This window comes from Ovis aries, chromosome 23 (genome assembly GCF_016772045.2).
Source record: "Ovis aries strain OAR_USU_Benz2616 breed Rambouillet chromosome 23, ARS-UI_Ramb_v3.0, whole genome shotgun sequence".
Taxonomy (NCBI): Eukaryota; Metazoa; Chordata; class Mammalia; order Artiodactyla; family Bovidae; genus Ovis; species Ovis aries.
Genome location: NC_056076.1, coordinates 2,811,084 through 2,835,035, shown reverse-complemented (window position 1 = coordinate 2,835,035; position 23,952 = coordinate 2,811,084). Strand labels below are relative to the sequence as shown.

Sequence of the window (23,952 nt, the reverse complement as noted above, 5' to 3'; positions counted from 1 at the left end):
ACACAAGTGCTGGAATCCCCAGGACACGCGTGAGTCTTCCGGAGGTCAGTTTGCACACGAGGCCTGCCGTAGACACGCGCAGTGATGCCACACGCTCCACAATGTGCACGGAACATCTTGGTGAGAAGGACCTTTCCCGAGAAGCCATCAGTACACTCTGGCTCACGGTGCCACAGGTCATTTCAGGTAAATCACTAGTTGCAGTCACGACTTTGGGCGTTGTATTATTGTTAATGGAAAAATGCATGCTGTGTTTCAAGAGCTTACATGAGTTGGATTTACATGAGTAAGAAATTGCTGAGACAAATCCTCTGAATTTGGAGATGTGATCCGTGATACAGCGAATCTAAAAGGGATACTGAAAACAGACATGTGAGCCTGCTCAGTCACTTCAGTTGTGTCTGACTCCGTGTGACCCCGCCAGGCTCCTCTGTCCATGGGATTCTCCAGGCAAGAATACTGGAGGGGGTTGCCACGCCCTTCTCCTAGGATATCCCTGACCGAATCCAAGACTCCTGCATCTCCTGCACTGCAAGCAGGTTCTCCACCCACTGGGCCACCTGGGAAGCCCACTGGACACACACAGGGTGCGTGCTCAGTCACATGCGACCCTGTGCAACCCCATGGACAGTAACCCGTCAGGCCCCTCTGTCCTGGGTTTTCCCAGGCAGAATGCTGGAGTGGGTTGCCATTTTCTGCTCCCGGGAAGCTTCCCCACATCCCTTTGTGTCCCCTGCACTGGCAGGCCGGCTCTTTACCTCTGTGTCACTGGAAACAGATACAGAGATTCAAATCTACCAGCCACACCATTTATCCATCATTTGCATTAGAACCTCTGCAGCTAAAAATGTGGCAAAGTATGTTGCCATTTATTTTCTCATTTCTCTTTATTTTGATTAATGGAATTATTTCTCCAGCTTAACTATTTCAAAATAGCATTTAGAACAGTAAGAAATAAACTATTAATCACAGACTATAAATTCTGGCAAGGAATCCAAACAAATCAAAACACCAGATTTCACAATTCAGCAAAAGACAGTCTGGTCTCTGAAATCCCGAAACCAGGGGAATGGAAGGAGAGTGGGTTAATTTTTCTTGGTTTTGGACATTACTTAGTTTCTAACATTTCACAAAAAATATAGTGGAAAAACACAATTTCTCCACAACATTTAAAAAAAAACCTATTTTTCTCTAACATGCATAGCACAATGATACCAGTATTTTAGCATATTATGTTCAAAAGTATTCTTTCTAATGATTAATTTTGATGATGAGTAGAAATTAAACACTCAATTTTGTTAAAGCTATGGCAGAACATTTTGAAAATGATGACATCCATGAATCCCTCCTCTTTATGATAGAGTTTTGCTTGGAATATTAGCTTCTCTTATGATCAGAATCATCTTCCTAATATAAGCACAAGCAACGGGTGCCTTCAGTCCCCCAGGGCTGAAGAACCCATCCCCATGGCTAGAGAAGCTCACTCATGAAGTGAGTGAGGAGCCCCTCAGTGCCAGGGCTCAAGCCCTTTTACAAGAAATGCAAAGGAACTGGATGCCTACAGAATCAATACTGTGCCCAGGAACCAACTATTTGACACGCTGCTCTCTCCTAACCCAGACTTGTAACTCCTAATGAGTCAATATTTCTCCCCACCTCACCCATGAAGGGAACGTGCTGAGAAAGACAGCCATCTGGGATCTCAGAGCTTCAAGTGCAAGCCTGTGTGTGGCACACGGGGCTTGGTCAGCATGCATGCATGCAGAGACCACGGCCAAAGACACACCAGAAGGAAGCTCTTTCAGGGAGGGGGATGGCAGAGGAAGGGATTGGGAATTTGGGGTTAGCAGAAATGGTATGGACCAAACAGAAGCAGAAGATATTAAGAAGAGGTGGCAAGAATACACGGAAGAACTGTACAAAAAAGGTCTTCACAACCCAGATAAACACAATGGTGTGATCATTCACCTAGAGCCAGACATCCTGGAATGTGAAGTCAAGTGGGCCTTAAAAAGCATCACTATGAACAAAGCTAGTGGAGGTGATGGAATTCCAGTTGAGCTGTTTCAAATCCTGAAAGATGATGCTGTGAAAGTGCTGCACTCAACATGCCAGCAAATTTGGAAAACTCAGCAGTGGCCACAGGACTGGAAAAGGTCAGTTTTCATTCCAATCCCAAAGAAAGGCAATGCCAAAGAATGTTCAAACTACCACACAATTGCACTCATCTCACATGCTAGTAAAGTAATGCTCAAAATTATCCAAGGCAGGCTTCAGCAATACGTGAACTTCCAGACGTTCAAGCTGGTTTTAGAAGAGGCAGAGAAACCAGAGATCAAATTGCCAACATCTGCTGGATCATGGAAAAAGCAAGAGAGCTCCAGAAAAACATCGATTTCTTCCTTATTGACTATGCCAAAGCCTTTGACTGTGTGGATCACAATAAACTGTGAAAAATTCTGAGAGAGATGGGAATAGCAGACCACCTGATCTGTTTCTTGAGAAACCTATATGCAGGTCAGGAAGAAACAGATAGAACTGGACATGGAACAACTGACTGGTTCCAAATAGGAAAAGGAGTACCTCAAGGCTGTATATTGTCACCCTGCTTATTTAACTTATATGCAGAGTACATCATGAGAAACGCTGGACTGGAAGAAGCACAAGCTGGAATCAAGATTGCCGGGAGAAATATCAATAACCTCAGATATGCAGATGACACCACCCTTACGGCAGAAAGTGAAGAGGAACTAAAAAGCCTCTTGATGAAAGTGAAAGAGGAGAGTGAAAAAGCTGGCTTAAAGGTCAACATTCAGAAAACGAAGATCATGGCATCTGGTCCCATCACTTAATGGGAAATAAATGGGGAAACAGTGGAAACAGTGTCAGACTTTATTTTTGGGGGCTCCAAAATCACTGCAGATGGTGACTGCCGCTATGAAATTAAAAGATGCTTACTCCTTGGAAGGAAAGTTACGACCAACGTAGATAGCATATTAAAAAACAGAGACATTACTTCACCAACAAAGGTCCGTCTAGTCAAGGCTATGGTTTTCCAGTGGTCATGTATGGATGTGAGAGTTGGACTGTAAAGAAAGCTGAGCACCGAAGAATTAATGCTTTTGAACTGTGGTGTTGGAGAAGACTCTTGAGAGTCCCTTGGACTGCAAGGAGATCCAACCAGTCCATTCTGAAGGAGATCAGCCCTGGGATTTCTTTGGAAGGAATGATGCTAAAGCTGAAACTCCAGTACTTTGGCCACCTCATGCAAAGAGTTGACTCATTGGAAAAGACTCTGATGCTGGGAGGGATTGGAGGCAGGAGGAGAAGGGGAAGACCGAGGATGAGATGGCCGGATGGCATCACTGACTCGATGGACGTGAGTCTGAGTGAACTCCAGGAGTTGGTGATGGACAGGGAGGCCTGGCGTGCTGCGATTCATGGGGTCGCAAAGAGTCGGACACGACTGAACTGAACTGAACTGAGGTGCAAACTATTATGTATTACATGTGGGATACATAAACAACAAGGTCCTATAGCACATGGAGCTAACTGTATTCGACATCCTGTAAAAAACCATAATGAAACAGAAGAACAACCAAACTGTAAGCATGACCTGCTTCAGAAAAACAAAAAGAGGAAACTCTTTCATTCCTCCTCAAGCAGCTACACTAACTGAATAAATCCATTCCTGCATCTAGATATTACGACATTAGGATCACCCCACACAGAAAATGCAAACATTATCTCAGCAAAGTAAGTACAGCTGCTGTATGACTGTGGTACAGACACGGCGGCCGCCCAGCAGCGTGGGGTCCACCAGGAACCACATTATGCCGACGACACTTTCCTCAAACTGAGAGTTTTCCTATTCTCCCTTTAACATGCAAGTGCTGCTGCTGCTGCTGCTGCTGCTGCGTCACTTTAGTCGAGTCCGACTCTGTGCGACCCCATAGACGGCAGCCCACCAGGCTCCCCCGTCCCTGGGATTCTCCAGGCAAGAACACAGGAGTGGGTTGCCATTTCCTCTCCAATGCATGAAAGTGAAAAGTGAAAGTGAAGTCGCTCCGTCGCGTCCCACTGTTTGCGACCCCGTGACTGCAGCCTACCATGCTCCTCCGTCCATGGGATTTTCCAGGCAAGAGTACTGGAGTGGGGTGCCATCGCCTTCTCTGTTAAGGAGCAACTAGAACAAGACAAAACCAGAGCGCTTCCGAGCACACCGCCAGGTCCTGACGAGGCAGGAAGACTGCAGGAGAGGAAGCAGCCGAGACGCTGGGTCCCTGAGCACAGCTGTCCCCGAGGGGCGCGTCCACACAGCGTTGGTACAAGTGTGCAGATGCTCACACACGCATGCGCCACTCACACACGGTCCTGTCTCCCCAGCTCTTCAGGACAACGGTTCACTCCTAGGAAACTGACAGCAGCCAACGTGCTGGGCGTGCCGCCTCTGCCAGGCTCAGCGCGCCAACCTCGAGAATTGTCTCCGCGGGCACAGACGTGTTGTTGCTGCCCTCCTGTTACAGATGAGGACATCCAGGTGAAGTTCGCTTGCCTGAGGTGAGACCTGGGTTACCGCCTCCTACTTGGTAAGCCAGTGTCTTAATAACCTGTATCACTGAGTCGCTTGGAGTCGAACTGGCTGATCTTGGCTGCTCTTCGACGTTGCGAGCTATGAAATATTCATATGTGCCCCACCCACATCGTTCTCTGCTTCAAACCCACATATTCACCTGCCACGAGGATTCACCAACTTGACTTGAAGGTCAATGGGAACAGATTTTGTCCAGCTCCTCTGGCCACATTCCAGGCGCCAGGACAGGCTCCTCTCCGGAGCTGGAGCCTGAAGCCAGAACCCAGGTCTGGTCCATCCCTTCCCAGCTTCCCCCCACATCCAGTCCCCAAGTTCCTCCACCCCTCGAACATCCCCACACCCATCTGTCCCCCCCAGCCCTGGGTCTCACTGGGATTGCTCGAAGCCCCTCCAGAGCTGGGCTCAGTCCACTGTCCAGAATCTCTGCAGTCCATCCCCGACCCAGGCCAACCCGACTCACCGTGGACGCAGCATTGATGACATCAATCATCCCCGCCCAGGGTCCCCAGTGCACAGGTCAGACTTCCTGCATCTCAGCCCTGGCACCCACGCCTGTGTGTCACCCCAGACTCCTGTCCTGAGCTCCTGCCCACCTGCCCAGCTCTCCCCTCAAACAGTCCTCCAGTGAGACGTCTCTTCCACCTCTTGGGGGGGGGGATGTCTCTGCAGGGGGCACCCACCCTGCTGTGTTCCCTGCCCGCCCGGCACGCTCTTCTCAACACCCCAAGCCTGGGTTCCGGGACCCTCACCCTGTCAAAGTGGCACCTCTTCATCTTCTTATCTAAACCACCCACTGGACCTCAAAAACCATAAAAGCAGGAAAGATGTTTCCCTGCACCTCTATATCCTGATTATTCTCCACCAATAAGATAGAGCCTGGCACACAGGAGGTGCTCAATTAATACTGTTAATGAGTAGACAAATGATGATTATTAAACTGCATTCCCAAATTCTGTTACAGTTATATAATTTAGCATCTATTATGTGCATCTATAAAAGTCCATCCACTGTAAGTGCTACATCAAATAACTTCTACATGAATACACAGTGTTGTATGATTTTTTTTTAAAAAATCCCTTGATCCACATCTTCTAAAGCCCACAGGAAAAGAATACGATTTAAATATTAATTAGTTAACGTTGGCAAAGCAAGCTCAACATGAAAAAGAACAGGACTGATCAGTTTAATGAGTCCCCGTCTAGACATAAATAACTACAGAACCACTCTATGAATCTATATTGTATTTTAAATCTAAGATAGCAACTGCGATTTTTGTAAACAATGAGAACGTCACCATAAGAAAGAACACTAAGATATAAACGGATATCTACTATTGCTGCGTTTTGCAGTTACCCTGGCAGACACATCTCTATGAGAATTCGAAAATCCCAAAGTACGCTAAAGAAGACAGAATTCCCTTCAGGAACCAGAACGTCCAGTGATTAACCAACAAAAGCTACTCTGAATGTAATGAAGGACTAAAAGAACTTTCAGAGGCCATAATCTTGACTATGCCAGCACGTGTGTGTGTGTATAGTCATGTCAGACTCTGTGACCCCATGGACTGTAGCCCGCCAGGCTCCTCTGTCCATGGGATTTCCCACGCAAGAATACTGGAGTGGGGTGCCATTTCCTCAACGCTAGGGGGTCTTCCTGACCCAGGGATCGAACCCAAGTCTCCTGTATTGGCAGGCCGGTTCTTGACCACTGAGCCACCTGGGAAATCCATAATTAACACAGAATGAATTTAAAATACAGTCTCAGTGATTTGCTTTGTTGATCTCTTTCTCCTATGACAGAAGCCTCTTGCAGAGACTTAGCTGGAATTCATGTGCAGCTCATAAGCAGATGTGTGTCCCTGAAGAGCCTCACGGTGCTGTTCAGAGAGTGCCAGCCAGTGATTCCCCGCCAGCCCCGCCCAGCTCGGGTGGAAAAGCCACACCTTAGGGGGACGAACGGGTCGCCTGCGTCTGCAGGACCGCTCTGAACTGACTCCACTCACTCTGCCAGTGTGCAATTCTCCAATTATGGCACGGCCTTGCTGCTAATACAACCCGCCAACATCACAGTGACTCCTGTGGGAAGGGGGTTTCACTTCTGTTAAAAAGGAGAGTGCAATCCAGTTTGAGCTGAGGTCACCTGTGTCCACAGATCTTTCAATTCAGCATTCAGCGAGATGTTTTCTTTTCCCATAAACTGTGACAGCATCCCGAAACAACAGCTTTTCATTCTAAAACTATGGGTTTTATTAAGAGAGAAGGCACTTACTAAAAACTACAACAAAGGGCAAGGCATTCTGTCCGTGATATATGAAGAGAAACCTTTAAACAGCAAACAGGGATTCTGAAAACTGGATAAAAAACGAAACCAAAGGCTCTAATGAGGTCCGGTCCATCCTAAGGCGGTTCAGGCGTGAATGGCTGCAGGCTCTGGGGAGGGCTCTCACACAGTTCTCTTCCTGAGAAACAGACTGGGCTCCTCTGCTTCCCTCGCCACCGTCAAACACCAGGAATCCCATACGGGAACAGGAGGGCGTGCTATGTGGACCTGACCGCCTGGACACGATCCTGGATGTGTACCTTGGGGGCAAGGAAACCCTTCTTCACTTACAAAGGGGAGGTTGTGGCTACAGAATCTCCTCGGGCAACCAATGAGTAGGCAAGATGGTTACGCAGAGAATGCTTGTGGGAGAACAGAGGGTGGGCTGACATCCCGTAAAGGGACACAAGGAAGAGGAGCCTGGAACCACGGAGTCTTGGTCCAGAGTCACAGGAGAGACCGCGAGGAGCGCACGGGCCTCCTGACCTCAGAGCTGCACGCTGGACTCCACTGTCACCGCGCCCAGGAGGCCGCCACACTCTGCAGACTGAACGGTTTACACACGAAGGCCACACATCCATGGTAACTCAAGGCCTATACACACGCACACGCGTGCATTATGCATTCTGGCTGAGTCGGTGGCGTGCTTAACAAAGAATCAAATCAGGACAAGGGCGAGACCACGGGAGACCAGACTCAGCAGCAGGCTTCTTACGGAGCGATTCAGAAACGCGATTCTGAAGTAAAGACGTCTGCAGGGACCGAGAGGATGGACCCAGAGCCGGTCACACAGACGGAAGGAAGCCAGAGAGAGACGGTGGCGAGCAGCGCCTGTGTCTGGAATCTAGAGAAACCACACAGATGAACTTCTGTGCAAAGCAGAAACAGAGTCACAGATGTAGAAACCGGACATATGATACCCAGGCAGGTGGGATGAGTCGGGAGACTGGGACGGACACGTACACACCATTGACACTGTATAAGACAGGGAGCTAATGAGAAATTGCTGCACAGCCCAGAAACCACCATCTAACTCAGTGCTCTGTGGTGCCCTATGTGAAGGAATCCAAAGAGAGGGGATATACCTATAGTGATTCACTTTGCAGCGCAGCAGAAACCAACACCAATTACACTCTGATACAAATTAAAAAAAAAAAAAAATGATTCTCAAAACGGGAGGGGAAGCATAACTTGGTCTCAAGTCGTAACTTCCAGGAAAAACATCCCAAGTGGAAAAGTCTGACTTTAGAGCTTTTCATCACCCCCAACAGGACCCCACGCAGCTGCATGGACCCCCAGCTGTGTCATTCACGGCCCCGGGAGCTTCTGGGACTATCAGCCACCCCCGGACCGCTTGGCAGGGCTGGGTTCTGATTCAGAGCAGCGAAGAGCTACTTGCCCACCTGGTCAAACACCGCATGGTACCCTGAGGACCACGGTGACACCCTTTCCCAGCTACCACGTGGAAACCCACAGCCCCAGGGAGAGGGGAGACCTACTTGTTTGGGGGCGTCTGCGGAGGTGGTGTGGGCGTCAGCACCTCGGAGGCCGTTAGACTCGAACAGCACTGTGGGGACAAGGACGCGCATCAGCAGGCTGACCCGAGCTTCCCGTCGCCCGGGATGCGCACCCCGCACAGACTGAACACTCACAGGCAAAAAAGACGCCAGCCCAGCCTGTGGCCGGGAAATAGCAATTTACCATAACACTTATGCTGAGAGATGGAAAACGCTGCCTGGGGCCAGTGCCCTTTTAAATTCAGGCTTCACCACGCAGCACCCCACCAGGGACAGCATTAATTAGCGGGGGCGTGCAGAGGCCCCCCCCACCCCCCTCGGGGGCCTGTCACTGCGCATCAGACCCTCCAGATATGGATACACCCTGCATATCAGAGGGGGCACCGGGGCCCGCCCCCGCCATGCAGTGTCCCTGCTACACATACGCCGCTGTCGCAGGCCAGCTCTCTGCTCACAGGCCGAGAGAACGTGCCACTCAGCACTGCCCAGTGCCCAGGCCAGCCGGTGCCGGCCAGCAAAGAGCCAGCGTGCGTCATGCCAACGGACGCAGCATGCAATTAAAATGCATGGTGGCAGCATGCAATTAAAATGCAGCTTTTGCAGAACAGGCTGATCAAACCACAGGGCACTTGGATGCAGGGGCAAAGCTGTTTCAGGCGGAGGGGCTGAATGCAGAGTCTAGAGCATGACCCCGGCCCCCCCACGACCGGGGCTGGACCCCGGGAACTAGAGGCTGCGTCCCAGGCCCCGGGGTCCGCGGGCGTACCTGTGTGAGCCCGCATGTGCGCCCGCAGGTGGCTGGGCTGGTGGAAGCTCTTCCCACACTCCACACAGATGAAGTCTCCCTGGTGGGCCTGCGTCCGGAGCGTCCCTGGGGGGTGGTGCAGGTGCGGGGAGCGGGGAGAGAGGGGGCGAGAGGCAAGCATCGTTAGTTCCTCTGAGCCCTGACGGGAGGCACCCCCAGGCCCTCCGCCAGGACAGAGAGGGCGCACAGGATACGAGGTAAATGCCACCCCCATGATGCGACCTCGGGCGGGCGGGGCCTGGGCTGTGGGTGCCCTGCATCTGCCAACCGGGTGACGCAGCCAGACAGCTTGCCTCGCATCTGCCAACGGGGTGACGCAGCCAGACAGCTGAGGGGCCAGACGCAGGGCTAGCCCGGACCCCGCAGCAACACCACACACCTGAGAGCTGTGGCCCACCCGCCCCCCAACCCCGTCTCTCCACGCCCTGTGCAGCGGGCAGAGCGCAGACGGGACACCTACAAGGAGGCTGGGCTTGAGCACTGACCTCCGTTCCTCCTGTCCCTCAAAGACACCCGGCTTTTGTTAGGAAAGGAGGCAGAAGACGCTTTTTTGTTTGCCTGCCTTTTCTGTTTGAGAGTAGGGGCTTCCCCGGTGGCTCAGTGGATAAAGGATCCGCCTGCAATGCAGGAGACGTGGGTTCAATCCCTGGGTTGGGAAGGTCCCCTGGAGGAGGAAATGGCCACCCACTCCAGTATTCTTGCCTGGAGAATCCCTTGCACAGAGGAGCCTGGCAGGCTACAGTCCATGGGGTCGCAAAGAGCTGGACATGACTGAGTGACTTAGCACACACACACTCTGAAGAAAGGGCTAATTTTTCATGTAATATTAGCTTCCAAACCACTTCCGGGAGCCTGACCTTCCCCACCAATGGGTCAATGGTATCTCAATTCAATAGGAAGACAAAAATCAAAAATACTACCTAGAAAAAGTTATGCCTATGACAGCAAAATTTTTTAAAATGATGTTCCCTGAGCTGAGCATTTCTGCACCGAGCCTGACATTTGAATGCAAAAGGCGAGTGCAAGGATGACCGAGGGTCTTTGCTAAATTATCTGAAACCAAATCATGCTTCTCGTCCTAAGTCAGAAGAGACAGCATACAAAGATAATATAGAATTAATGCTACTTGCCCTCTGTCCACAGGATTCTCCAGGCAAGAATACTGCAGGCGGTTGCCATTTCCTTCTCCAGAGGATCTTCCCAACCCAGGGATCAAACCCCTATGTCTTCCATCCCCTGCACTGGCAAGTGGGTTCTTTACCACTAGCGCCACCGGGGAAGCCCAGATACCGTTTATGAGATAACAGCCAAGGAAATTTGTGAACTGCAGAGCAGATCCTGGCAGATTTCTTGTGGGACAAGTCATGAATGTGAGTTTCCAAGAAACAGAAGAATCTGCCCACAAAGTTCTCAGCTTCCCACAGACTCCTTCAGGGACGTTAGGAAAATGACGGCTCATGTTTTAACCCACCTGTCCCGTCACCAATGAAAGATCCCTTCCTGACGAGACGGGGTCCCCAGTTCCCAGGCAGACGTGGCTGCCACAGGGCAGCCAGCCCCGGGAGCCACGGGCTCCTGTGCTGGGCCCACTCGCCTCATCCCTGGCTCTCTGATCAAGCTGGGGCGGGACGGAAAGCTGAGGAGGACGTCCCTGGATGACCGACTGATGGGCTCAAGAGGGGGCTCCTAAGGGTGCTGGACTCCCCGGTCCTTCCAAGCATGGCAGCGTTAAGACGCCTTCTGCCAGCAGCTCGGCCACTTAGGACAGCCGCTCCCTCCTCCGATTCTGGCCCAAGAAAATCAGCTTGACCAGTGCTTCTGCTCCTCCCTGCCGTTCACTATGAGCACCGTCCCCTGGGGGCCGTGAAGACCCTCAGGGACAACGCCCATCGGTGCCCAGATTTCCCCAAAGGGTAGGTCTTCAATACACCTCCGGGTCACCCACTGATGGTGAACCCTCCTCAAGCGGGCTCTGCAGCTAATCCTGACAACATGAGAAACCACACCACTGTGATGCTTTTCTTCTAAGTAATTCCAAACCAGCAGCAGAAAAAGCAGGATAATAAGGTTTTGTACCCACCCCTGAGCTTGTGTACCCACTGACCCATTCTGGTTTCCTTAAGTATGCACACACATACCTGCGCACACACACACGCACTCACACACGCACACACACACGCACACACACGCACACACACACACGCACGCCCACACAGATTCTCCCATGCATCCTATCATATCATTTTCTCCCTACTTTTTAAAGAAAAGACCCTTGCCCTTTATGTTCAATAATATTATGCCCAAGCTACTCCAAAATTCTGAGCTAGTAAGAAAGGTTACACACTTCATTTGAATTGAAGGCTACCTGGTGAGCAAGCGGCTCTGACACTCTGACCTCAGAAGTAAAGTTGTGTATAAAGTGGGCTCAGGAAGCAAAGGGAGAGGCCTGGCGGCTCTTGGGGGGCACCTGCAGACTTGCCCCCAAAGCGCTGCCAACTCTCATTCAAGTTCATTATGCTGTGAGGTGCCCTGGCCCCTGCAAGGAGAAGGGCCCTGCAGAGACTCTACCATGATGCACACAAAGGAAGCCCACCTCTTCCACTGTCACCCGAGCAACGAGTCTCAGGCATAAAAGAGATTCTTTCTTAAAGTCCCACCAAGAAAGACTTTATATATTATCCTGTCTGGAATTACCCTATTCTTTTATTTTCAGTGTTTTTATTCTAAAATCCATGTCATCGTCTACTGCAGGCTGGATACAAAGTCCGGATATGCAGATAATGTATTACTTTACGACTTATTCTGTCCACAAGCCATTCATGCTACCCTCATACCATTTCCAGACCGGGGATCTACACTGCAGAACGATCACAGAAAACGTGGCTCTTTTCATCCTTAAACGATTAGGCTTCAAGCCCTAAGGGAAGTGACGGTGACTGTTCCCGTGTGATATCTTTTCTCTTTTGGCAGAACTTCCAGACCATTCATTTCTACACAAACATCATTTGGTCAAAACACAGGTGGGGAGAAGCTCTCTGAGCATCCTCTCTCAACCTCAGAAAACCTCGATGCTGTCGAGGCATCGCCTGAGTGCAACATTCTACGTCAAGGCGATTCGTCCCTGAAGAATCACACAATCACACCTCCAGCTCCGCAAGGACCGATCTCATGTCCACAACAGATGAGTTCCTCTCCGTTCATAAAATTCCCTTCTGCACGTTTCCATCTCCCCCACTACCAGCTGATGCTAGCAGCAATCCCGGGGTGGGAAGCTGCGATCCTCACCCCACAGATCAAATCCCATAGGGAAATACACAAAAACTGAGTCAGAGGACAGCATAATACCCCCAAAGTCCCGGGACTCCTGGAGTAGGACAGTTACGAAGACTATCTTCGAAGGAACCCTAAAGGAGATCAGCCCTGAATATTCACTGGAAGGACTGATGCTGAAGCTGAAACTCCAATACTCTGGCCACCTGATGCGAAGAACTGACTCATTGGAAAAGACCTTGATGCTGGGAAAGATTGAAGGTGGGAAGAGAAGGGGACGATAGAGGATGAGATGGTTGGATGGCATCACTGACTCGATGGACATGAGTTTGAGCAAGCTCCTAGAGTTGGTGATGGACAGGGAAGCCTGGCATGCTGTAGCCCATGGGGTCACAAAGAGCTGGACACGACTGAGTGGCTGAACTGAACTGCAAGATTATCTGGAATGGAGACGAATTAGCCAAGATTCTAGATTCCTGATGCCAAGGTCAAACACATATGCACTCAAGGAAAAAGAACACTGGGCGCTGAACAAGGAGTGGACACCAGAACTGCAACAGTTCAGTCACTGCCAATCCAGCAACGTGTTGATGACATAATTGTTGGGAGGCGGTTCCCAAGCTGCAACAGTAGATAACGTCTCCAGCACAGGAAACACCACTGTCCTGTTCACTGCTCTAAAATGAGACTTTGCCACGCCTGCTGGGTTTCCCTGCAGCCGCAACACTTTAAAAGCATCATAAATGCTTTTATGATGTAAAAGACTGTACACAATCTGCACAGTCAGATTGTAAACAATCTGCCCGCAATGCAGGAGGCCTGGTTTCCATCCCTGGGTCAGGGCGATCCCCTGGAGAAGGAATGGCAACTCCCACCAGTATCCTTGCCTGGAGACTTCCACAGACAGGGCAGCCTGGTGGGCTACCGTCCAAAGAGTCACAGAAAGTCAGACACAACTGAAGCGGCTTAGCATGCACGCACCTAAAGAAGCCCAAACCAGGGTGAACAAAAACACCGTGAATCTGCCCTCACACCTGACATATTTCAGTGCATCCATGAGAAGAGTGAAACATCCAAGAGCGAGCCAAGAGGCTTCACGACGACTTAGCATTTTTCACTTTAAAAGATAAACATGGAACCTCTGTTTAAGGGGGGAAAGCCTTAGAATGGTTCATTTTAAAAATCTTAAGGAAAACATTCCAGGCTACTGGTACTTCAAATTCTGTTATCTGAAGTTCTCTAAACCTTAACTCAGAATTCGAGTCTCCTTTTCGGGGGAAGAGGCAACACAGCAGGCCCGGAAGCAGCATAAGAGCCTCAGGAAGCGGGTGTGTTTGCCGCTCACCAGGCGCCGACTGGCAGGTTTGGAGCAGAGTCCTGCGGGCCGTGGGATGCAACACGTGAAGCTCAAGTGTGGTTTACTAAGTGGGAGTCACTTCAACACCGGTGCAAATGCAGGGTCAGGGGACAGACTCCAGGAAGCCCTGGACGGAGGGGAGAAGGCAACCAGGGACACAGTGCCCACAGAACTCACTGTCATCTGTGTCTGAGTCCTCTCTGCTTCAGGGGCCATGAGAACCCGATCTAAGAACTGAGGTCGCGTGAGACGCACAGGGCCACCCTACACACGTTTACTCCATCGCAGAGCAAATGACCTGCACTTCTCGGACACACTGCTGAGAACGTGAAGCTGGTGCGTGCGTGTCTGACTCTGCAACCCCAGGGACAGTAGCCCACCAGGCTCTTCTGTCCACGGGATTTTCCAGGCAAGGATACCAGAGTGGGTTGCTTTTTCCTCCTCCAGGGGATCTTCCCAACCCACGGATGGAACCCACGTCTCTCGCGTCTCCTGCGTGGGCAGGTGGATTCTTTACCACTAGCGCCACCTAGGAAGCCCCAGAGTTTTATTTTTAAACTTTCCTTCTTTTCTGGCCACACCATGGGGCGTGCAGGACCTTCATTCCCCAGCCAGGGATCGAACTCTTGCCTGCCCCAGGGGAGGTGCAGAGGATTAACCGCTGGACTGCCAGGAAAGTCCTTTCAATTCATAATCGAGAACAAGGGTGTCGGGTCCCATGCGGGTGTTCCATGGAGCTGGCAAACTTGCTGCAATTGCTAATTATTATCAGTAATAGGTGACGGATGGCCACCGACTCAATGGACATGAGTCTGAGCAAGCTCTGGGAGATGGTGAAGGACAGGGAAGCCTGGTGTGGGGTCTCAAAGAGTCGTACACGACTGGGCAACTGAACAACAACAAGCACCAGTTCTGAGACACTGGGGAGATACGAAGACAATGATATGAGGCATAATTTTTTTCCAGAATTTTAGCGCACGTCAACTCCCCAAACCATGTAAGGCACATTCCTGCTCTCCAGAGGCTCCACTTAACACCCTGCGGACTGACGTGCCCTGTTAGAATTACAAACGCATAAAGGCAAAGCATGAACAGTCTCTTCAAGTGGACGTCCCGTCTCTGCAGAGACGGGAGGCGGTGGATGTCTACTGACGCTCGCTGAAAATGGCCGAGTGGGGACGCGCCCTGGAGGCCGCCTGCTCAGCATCGAGGAGACGTGACTGGGGTGCAAGGGTGTCGCAGGAGCAGGGGGCCCAAAGCCAAGTGCCCCAGCCCCCAGAGGGCAGGCAGGGGCACGGGAAAGCAAGCACCCACACCCACGCGCAGGGCCGGAGCGCACAGCGGCCAGGCCAGCTGCCTAAGGACCCAGACCCAGCAGGCAGGCAGCCCACGGCCTTCTACGGAGGGGGCTCCCTGGGTGCCCCGGGCGGGTGGGCTCCCCTGAGGGCCTTGGGGGGGGGAAGGGGGCTCCCCCTCAGGTCGTCAGGGGGGGCGGGCAGGCGGGGGCTCCCTGAGGTCCTGGGGTCGTGGGGCTCCCTGAGGTCCCAGGGGCGGGCAGGCAGGGGGCTCACCCTGAAGTCCCAGGGTGTGAGGGGCTCCCTGAGGTCCTGGGGGCGGGCAGGCGGGGGGCTCCCTGAGGTCCTGGAGGGATGGGGCTCCCTGAGGTCCCAGGGGGGTGGGGGCTCCCTGGGGGTGGGCAGGCAGGGACTCCCTGAGGGGGTGGGGGGCTTCCTGAGGTCCCCGAGCGGGAGGGCAGGCGGGGGGCTCACTCTGAAGTCTCAGGGTGTGAGGGACTCCCTAAGGTCCCGGGGGTGGGCAGGCAGGGGCTCCCTGAGGGGGTGGGGGGCTTCCTGAGGTCCCCGAGCGGGAGGGCAGGTGGGGGGCTCCCCTGAGGTCGTCAGCCAGGCGGGGGGCTCACCGTGAGATCCTGGGGGAGGCGGGTGCTCCCTGAGGTCCCGGTGGGAGCAAACAGGGGGCTCCCTGAGGTCCGGGGGGGCTGGGGGCTCCCCCTGAGGTCCCGGGGGTGCGGGGGGCTCCCTGAGGTCCCAGGGGCGGGCAGGCGGGGACTCCCTGAGGTCCTGGGGGGGCGGGGGGCTCCCTGAGGTCCCAGGGGCAGGCAGACGGGGGACTCCCTGAGGTCCAAGGGGGTGGGGGGCTCCCTGAGGTCCCGGGGGCAGGGGGCTCCCCCTGAGGTCCTGGGTATGGGCAGGCGGGGACTCCCTGAGGTCCAGGGGGGTGGGGGCTCCCTGAGGTCCAGGGGGGTGGGGGCTCCCTGAGGTCCAAGGGGGGCTCCCCCTGAGGTCCCGGGGGGGCGGAGGGCTCCCTGAGGTCCCGGAGGTGCGGGCAGGTGGGGGCTCCCTGAGGTCCCGGGGATGCGGGGGGCTCCTGCTGAGGTCCCGGGGCTGCGGGGGGCTCCCTGAGGTCCCTGGGGCTGGGGGCTCCCCCTGAGATCCCGGGTGTGGGCAGGCGGGGGCTCCCTGAGGTCCAGGGGGGTGGGGGCTCCCTGAGGTCCAGGGGGGTGGGGGCTCCCTGAGGTCCACGTGGGGCGGGGGGCTCCCGCTGAGGTCCCGGGTGTGGGCAGGTGGGGGCTCCCTGAGGTCCAGGGGGGTGGGGGCTCCCTGAGGTCCAGGTGGGGCGGGGGGCTCCCGCTGAGGTCCCGGGTGCAGGCAGGCGGGGGCTCCCTGAGGTCCCAGGGATGCGGGGGGCTCCCTGAGGTCCTGGGGCGGGCAGGCGGGACCGCAGCTCTCACCTCTGCGCTCGAGCACAGGGCTGCTGGCACCCCAGCTCTGGTAAAGGGAAGCCAGGTCCTTCGGGATGTATGTCTTGAAGATGCTGAGGAGGTCCAGGCGCTTCTCGGGGCCCTCGGACGCCGGCTCCTGCTTGACGGGGTGCGGGGCGGGTGGGCCCTGAGGGGCTGCGGGCCCTCTGGAGCCGGCCTTGGAGGGGGACTCCCGGGGAGGTAGAGGGGTGCCCCCGTCGCCTTTCCCGTGCGGCTGACCCTGAGGCTGAGGGCTGAATTTGGCTTTGGGGGGGTCTGGGGCACTGTGCTTATTTGGGGGCCCGAGGCCCGCCCCCTGCCTGCTGCTGGCAGGGGCCTGGGGGCCCGCCCGGGTGATAACAGTGGGCGTCGGGGTAGCGCTCCTGCTGAAGCCCCCGCTGCCTCCCGCGGGCCCGGGTCTGGGGCTGGTCTCCTGTTTGGGCCTGGGCGGAGGCTGCTCCGGGCCAGGGCCAGGCCGGGTCTGCCGAGTCCCGTCGGGGCCGGCCGTCCAGAGCGCACAGGGTGCCCCGGGGTGTCCCTCCTTGCTCCGGGGCAGGCCGGCAGCTTTCGTGGGCACCCCCAGGGGCGAGGGGCTGCCTTTGGGGCCCGGGACCCCGCCCGGCACCTGGGTGCGGGTGAACCGGGCGATGGGCAGAGGCTGGCACTCCTTGCCCCCGAGGGCGGGCGGGGGGCCCGTGCGTCCGCTCCGGGCCAGGAACACCAGGTTGCTCTTGATGCTCTTGTAGCCGTTGGGCTGAGTCCACTGCGGGGCCATGGCCTGGCCGCTGACGCGGTGCCAGACACGCTTGTGCATCCAGAGTACCTCGGGGTAGTAGGTCTTATGGCTGCAGTAGGGACACGGGTGCACGGCCAGCGCCGCCTGCAGCGAGGAGGCCAGCTCCCGGCGGCCGGGATCGTCCCGCGAGGACCGCTCACTCAGGTCCAGTGGGACCAGGTCTGGGGCTGGCGCCCGCTTCCCCGCGGGGTGCTCCTTGGTGTGCAAATCGGGCGGCCTCTCCCGGGGGTAGGTGGCCTGGCTCTCAGAGGGCGGCTGCAGACCCGCCGCCTGGGCTGGGCATGAAGGGAGGTCAGCCGCGTCCCTGGGGCCCGGGCCCTCCTGCTGGGGGCCACACGCTGGTGTCTTCAAGTCCACAGAACACCGAGGCGGCTCAGGTCTCCTGGGAGCGTCCCTGCTGCTGCTTTCAAGCACGGACACGCGGGCCGCGATCCCTGTGCCAAGCTCCCCGGCCACTCTTCCTGATGGGCTGTTTCCAAGTGTGTGACTTTGGTCTCCGTTGGAGAGCGCAGCCAAGGAGACGTCTTCTGGGAAGCAGCAGCGGTGTGACTCTGCCCCTGGAGGATCAAAACGCAAAGTGTGATGTTAGTGTTCCTCATCAGGACCAGAGGTCACTGAGCTCACCCAAACTGCCCTGTGCCCCGCAGAGGGGAGCCGCTGGAGCTCAGGAACAGTGCAATCCAGTGCCCGGATGGATCAGCAGCTTTCTCTTAAGGGCAAACCAGCATTATTTATTTCTCAATTAAGTGACTCAGTAGAATGCAAAGGAAGATAACACAGCTGCCTATCTAGTGACATGTAACTACATCACCACTAGTTAACAGACAGGGACCAGCTGTATCAAAACACAGAAATAAGCACTTAATTCTTTATGACATATAGGGCTTTCCGCAACTTTCAGCCCATGGTCACACAGAAGCAGGGCCAGGAAAGAGTGTTCTCCCCCCAGTGCACCCCCAGGGAGCCTACAACTGCTTCAGAAACTATGGACCACTGGTCTGGCCCAGGACGGGTGCCGTGACTGTTCTGTAAGCCCAGGTTTGGCCATCCCTCCCCTCACCTCCCCCAACCTGCTTCCCAGGGTGGGGGTGGGGGGGAATGCCCCGGAGAAACAGTGCCCCTCCCTGAGTGGGGACCCCGCTCCCACCCCCCAGGGCCTGCCTGGAGGCTCATGCAGGCTGCGTAGCTTTAGAAGGCCTCGCGGTGGACGGTGGAGCCCTCGCCCACCCGCTGCACCCTCGGCCAGGGAGGGGCCCAGAGGATGGGAGTGACCCTGTCCAGTGGCTGCTGGGGGAGAAGCAGGTGCTCTGGGGTAAACTCAGCTTGACTGTTCCAAATGCTGAACCATCCTTGGGGTCAGGGGCTCGTAAGGGGAAGAGCTGAGCCTTTCGTGCACAGCAAGTTTCTAGAACTTTTCATATCGGTCCCCGAAAGACTTCACGTCTGCAAGTCCAGAAGACAGACTTTCTCTCCAAAAGAGGGGGTGCACGCAAATGGTGATGCAGTAAAACACGGCAGAGCAGCAGAGGGCTCCGGAAGAGACTTCCCTGCAGCCCCTATGTTATCTTCCTTTACCCTGGAACAGCCTGAGTGGGAGATCCGGCTAGCAGCCCTGCTCCCGTCCTTAAAACCCAGATGTAATATCTGCAGAGTGTGTGTGTGTGTGTGTGTGTGTGCACGCGTGCACTCAATTGCTCAGTCATGTTCAACTCTCTCCGACCCCATGAACTGCAGCCCATCAGGCTCCTCTGTCCGTGGGATCCTCCAGGCAAGAATAAATACTGCAGTGGGTTGCCATTTCCTACCCCAGGGGATCTTCCCCACCCAAGGACTGCGCCTGAGTCTCTTGTGTTTCCTGCACTGCCGGTGGGTTCTTTACCACTGAGCCACCTGGGAAGCCCAGCACTTGCAGAAACGCCCCTAAATGGCAGCTGGTGCTCAGGGAGGACAGCACACCGCATGCTCAGGTAATAGCATCTCCCCACCCCAGAGGCTGTAAGGATGCCCCTTCCAAGCTGTTCCTCTTCATGGGAAAAAAAAAAAAAAAAGACCCACCAAACTAGTGTATGGGGGTGGGGACAGTGAGGAGGTTCTTGAGACAGAAAAGAGCCTAAATACAAATTATTCTAGTGATTTGAGCTGTGTCTGGAACACACAGTAACCCTTCCCACAAAGATAAAAGATCCCAACTACTGTGAGCCTGAGAATTCCCACAGTGAAGAACTCTTGTGTTTAAAGTAATTTTGAGGGCTTCCCTGGTGGTCTGGAGGTTAGGAATCCACCTTGCAATGCAAGGGACACTGGTTTGATCCCTGGTCCGGCAAGATCCCACATGCCTCAGAGCAGCTAAGCCGGGACATCACAACTACCGAGCCTGCGCCCTGGGGCCACAGCTACAGGGCCGAGCTCCTCATCAAGAGAGATAAAAAACACATACACACATCTTTGTAAAAACTAATTGTGAGATTTCCGCAGTTATTTTAATTTTTTAATATCTGTGAGTTCCCAGTAACTTCTGCAACTATTACCAGTTACCAAACACTTGTGACAGCAAGAACATCCGTTTTTAAATATTTCTCAAAAGAGCCTTCTTTAATAATGGTTTACCCTGCCTTAAAAGGGACAAATATAAACAAACACAAGGCAGAATAAAAGGTAAGATGATGTAAGAGAAATGAGAGCCGCTTCACATCACATCCCGGTTTAACTGACACTTGAGAGTTACCATCTGAAATGCAAGAAATTAACAAAGAGAAAACCACACAAGTGTCTGGGGGTAGGGGGCGGGGAAGAGTCCCTGAAAAGATATTTCAGCTAAAACTGTCTCAGAAACACTGATTCTCAATGAAACGCAATGGGGAGAACTGTCATTATCACAGCATATCTTGGATACAACGTAAAAATGATTTAAGAAAAAGTTTCAGCTACAACATCCATGGGGCTTTTCAATTATCAAACACGATTTAATCAGCTTTCTGTGCAAGTGAAGCAAAGGAAATGCTGAAACCCCTGCCCCGGGCTGGTTCGATGGGGAAGTTCTCCTTCTGGGAGAATAAAGGGAAAATCAGCGAGGGGCGAAGACACGCGGCGTGTCTGCCGTCACAGAGGGCACCCAGGAGAGCACGTGACCAACTGGCCTACTTGCGAGGCCGCTGGGAGGAGGGGCCACAGCAAACAAGGAATCGCCAGGCTTCCAGGCCCGGAGAGGACCCCAGCAATAAAGCCAAAGTCCCAGCTCAGCCTCACTGCCCTTTGTAAAAGCACAGGCTTTGTTTCCACAGCGAACAGCGCAGAAACCACTTCTGATGGCCCAGTATTTCTCCAGGACGATTTGGTCCTACAGTCAGACAAGTGTCTCTTTAAGACAAGCATGCTTTCTCAAAGGGTTCTCACTCATTACACATGCAATGTGAACAACAATAATAATATTAATAATAAGGTCTCAGGGATAAGGAAATCAGACAGGACTAGAACAATGACAAGTGAATAATCAGGCTTAAATATTTTATACACAAATATTTTATTCCCTACATTGTTCCTGCTCCTTTTTCTGCTGACTGAATGCAGCGGGCAAGTTTTCATTTTCAGTAATTAATCTATTCACATAAATAACTCGCGAAACTGTAACTTACTTGCGTTTATGGAAAAACATGTATTCAATAAATATCTTAGCACTCTGGAAGCCAGATTTTGATTTCTGAAGAAAAAAAGCTGCAGATTAAATACAGGACTTCTGACTAAACCAAGGAACCAGGGGCCAAAAGAAAAGTTAACACTTGCAATCTGGGAAATAACTTTCGTAAGAACATTCCTGTTCAGAGATTAGAGAGTCAGCGTTTCAGAGGTTGATCAACTATCTCGCGTGTCCACCCAAGCTTCCAGTTAATGGACAGCAGTGTGTCCCGCCATAAAACAGTCACATTCTAGAAATCAAAACTTACTGCTTCCTCACTGACACAACCATACCCATATGGCACTCGGGCCATATTTTCAAAAATATGTATTTTTGAAAAGATCAAATCTATGCGGAAGCGAACAGAATTCAAGTCCATTAACATTTTCATGGCTAATGTACCTTATACACCCTCCTTCAACCCCAAATCCTAACAGGAAACTATAAGCTGTCCATTTGACAAAGGTCTATGGGGTCGCACAGAGTCTGACAGGACTGAAGCGACGCAGCAGCAGCAGCAGCAGCAGCCATCAAATGTAAAAATAAAAAGAAACCGCAAAACAAAACTTTAAAACCCACGCTCTTAAGAATACTGAATATTTCCACTTTACAAAGGCGAATAGAAAGTAAGTCCATTACCATAAGGAAGCATGTTAAAGTTGAAGGAACTGGCGAAAGAAGGTGTTTCCATCACTTCAGATTTTAAACTGTCCCTGAGGGAGAGGAAGGAGCCCAGGGGAGCCTCGCATGGGAAGCTTGTTCCCCAAAGCGTCCTTAAGGACAGGGCGTCCGGAACTGCCCTTCCACCTCTACAAGGAACCCACCCCACTCAAACCACCTGTGTCCTGCACCCTTTGCGTTTTAAGAGAGCCAGGTCGGATCAAGACTGCAGAAGAGAAGGGGCCTGCAAACCTCCAACATCTAACAGGGACTGCGGATACACACTAGCAGTTGCGTGGTTGGAAAGTTCTTCTGCTACTTAACTATCCCAGAATACAAGACCCGCATTCTATGCATTTACGAAAGAACTATAATGACGGTCTTTAGGAAACCAGGGCTATTTCTCGGCCCCGCCTTCCGATGCAACGCCGGACACACGCCGACCCGCAGAACAAAGCCCGCGGGGCCCGGCGCCGGCCGCGGGGGAGGGGCGCGGCTTCCGGCGCCGTGCGGGGGCCTGGCCAGCAGAGGGCGCGCGCTCCCCGCGCTCCGCGCGCGGCCTGGCTTTCAGAAGGGGCCAAGGCGGCATCGACCTTTAAACAGAATATTCAGGTCCAGCGAGCCAAGCAGGGACGCGGAGAGCTTAGAGTGTGCATCAGTACAGTCACGCAGTTTTCTCCTCAAAGTACAGAACGTACCTGAAATGGATAAAAGGGGTTCATCCAAAGGTCTTAAAGTAAGTTCACCAGTATTTTCAGGGAAAATGTGCAAGGCTTTAAACCAGTGATGCACTTGAATGATCTGGCTAAAATTAACTTACCTAAAATGACGGACCTACCGCATTGGACTGTGGGGCTCAGACTGTAAGGCAGCACTGTCAAACGTCCAGTTTCTGGACAGAAATGCACAGAAAAGCGGCACCTCACAGCGGATCTGGCCCAACACAGACATGACGGGGCCTGACTTTTTCACGCCTTTCCACCCACAGAACCGCTGTCTACATCAACATCAAAATTCTTTTCACTCCTGGAGTGCTGCTGAATGTGCACTCAGAATTGGGGGCGGGGGCTGCATGGTCCGGGGACCGTTTCCGAGCAGCACTTGGCAGGACTCGTCACCTACACACCCGCAAAGTGAAAATTTTATTATTTCATGAACCTGACTGTATGCAGGAAACACCCCTTCCTGGCTCATTCCTCATCTTTTCTCTTAGGGCTCCAGCCAACGTGTACAAGGGTGGTCCTGGCCTCACACGGGGTTACCTGTGAATTCAGAGCCTGACCCCACAGAGGGAGCCACAGGGATGCTAACTGAGCAGCGCCGGCTTGTCTGCCAAGTCGTCTCATCCCCACCAGAAGCTGGGTACCGGGGTCCTGGAGCCTTTGATGGTTACACACGTGTGAATACAAAATAGAGACTTTCTGTATTGCTCACACGAGGGGTTCAAGCTACTTTATAAATAATAAATTTCAAATGTTTCAGCCCACCAGAGACACTGAGTGGAAAGAATTAGTTTATATTTTACTTAGTATTTGCACCAAATCTTTCCAAGTCACATCACTAAACTGTTTCTGGACTCTCAAGCAGGCTGCAGTATAATGGGTTGTAGTTAAACTTTGTAATTAAAATGCAAAGTCAAGGTATATATACATTTATTCTTCATGTACCACACCTTAGCTTTCATTTTCTCCCCTTTTTAAGTAGAGGAAATGACTATATTCCCCTTTCTTGCATACATATCTTTGGGTTTCCCCTTGACTTATATAAGCTCCCCTTCAATTTATCCAGTTACTTAAAAATCTAGACGAAGAATGACAGCCCCAATGGACCGATGCCGCACAGAACAATCTCGGGAAAGCCCCACTTACTAATGTTTATTTTCTCAGCCCTTTAGTCATATTTCTATTTTAAGAAGGAGTCGCAATATCGTATTTCTGTGATTGTTTTCCAGGAGCTCTCTGGCTAAGCAGGAGCCGTGAGTCTATGAATTAAAAACGTTTAAAGCTAAGTAAGGGTTTCCAACATTCTATGAGCTGAACTCAAAAGAAAGGGCCCCCGGGCCAACTCCACCTCCACTGGCCTAGCGTCCCCTCCAGGGCTGTCCACGGGGACCTGCAGCTTTGGGAGCAAGCCGACCGGCCTAAAATAACTCACCCACCGGCACGGAGAAACAGCAGGGGTAGGAGGGCAGGGAGCAACACGC

At 53.0% G+C, this 23,952-nt stretch overlaps 1 protein-coding gene across 9 annotated transcripts in view; it reads right to left on the bottom strand.

Annotated features, from left to right (window-relative positions):
- Positions 1-23,952, bottom strand: part of ZNF516 (zinc finger protein 516) — a 108,818-nt gene that overhangs the window by 15,057 nt on the left and 69,809 nt on the right. For 8 of the 9 annotated variants that reach the window (XM_060405505.1, XM_060405500.1, XM_060405501.1 and 5 more), the window contains 3 exons: positions 16,612-17,973; positions 9,197-9,301; positions 8,413-8,480 (listed from right to left, as the gene is read on the bottom strand). In XM_060405505.1, coding sequence (XP_060261488.1) covers positions 8,413-8,480; positions 9,197-9,301; positions 16,612-17,973 — 1,535 coding nt within the window. The remainder of the gene's footprint in view (positions 1-8,412; positions 8,481-9,196; positions 9,302-16,611; positions 17,974-23,952) is intronic. The other variant, XM_060405506.1, reaches the window with a different exon arrangement.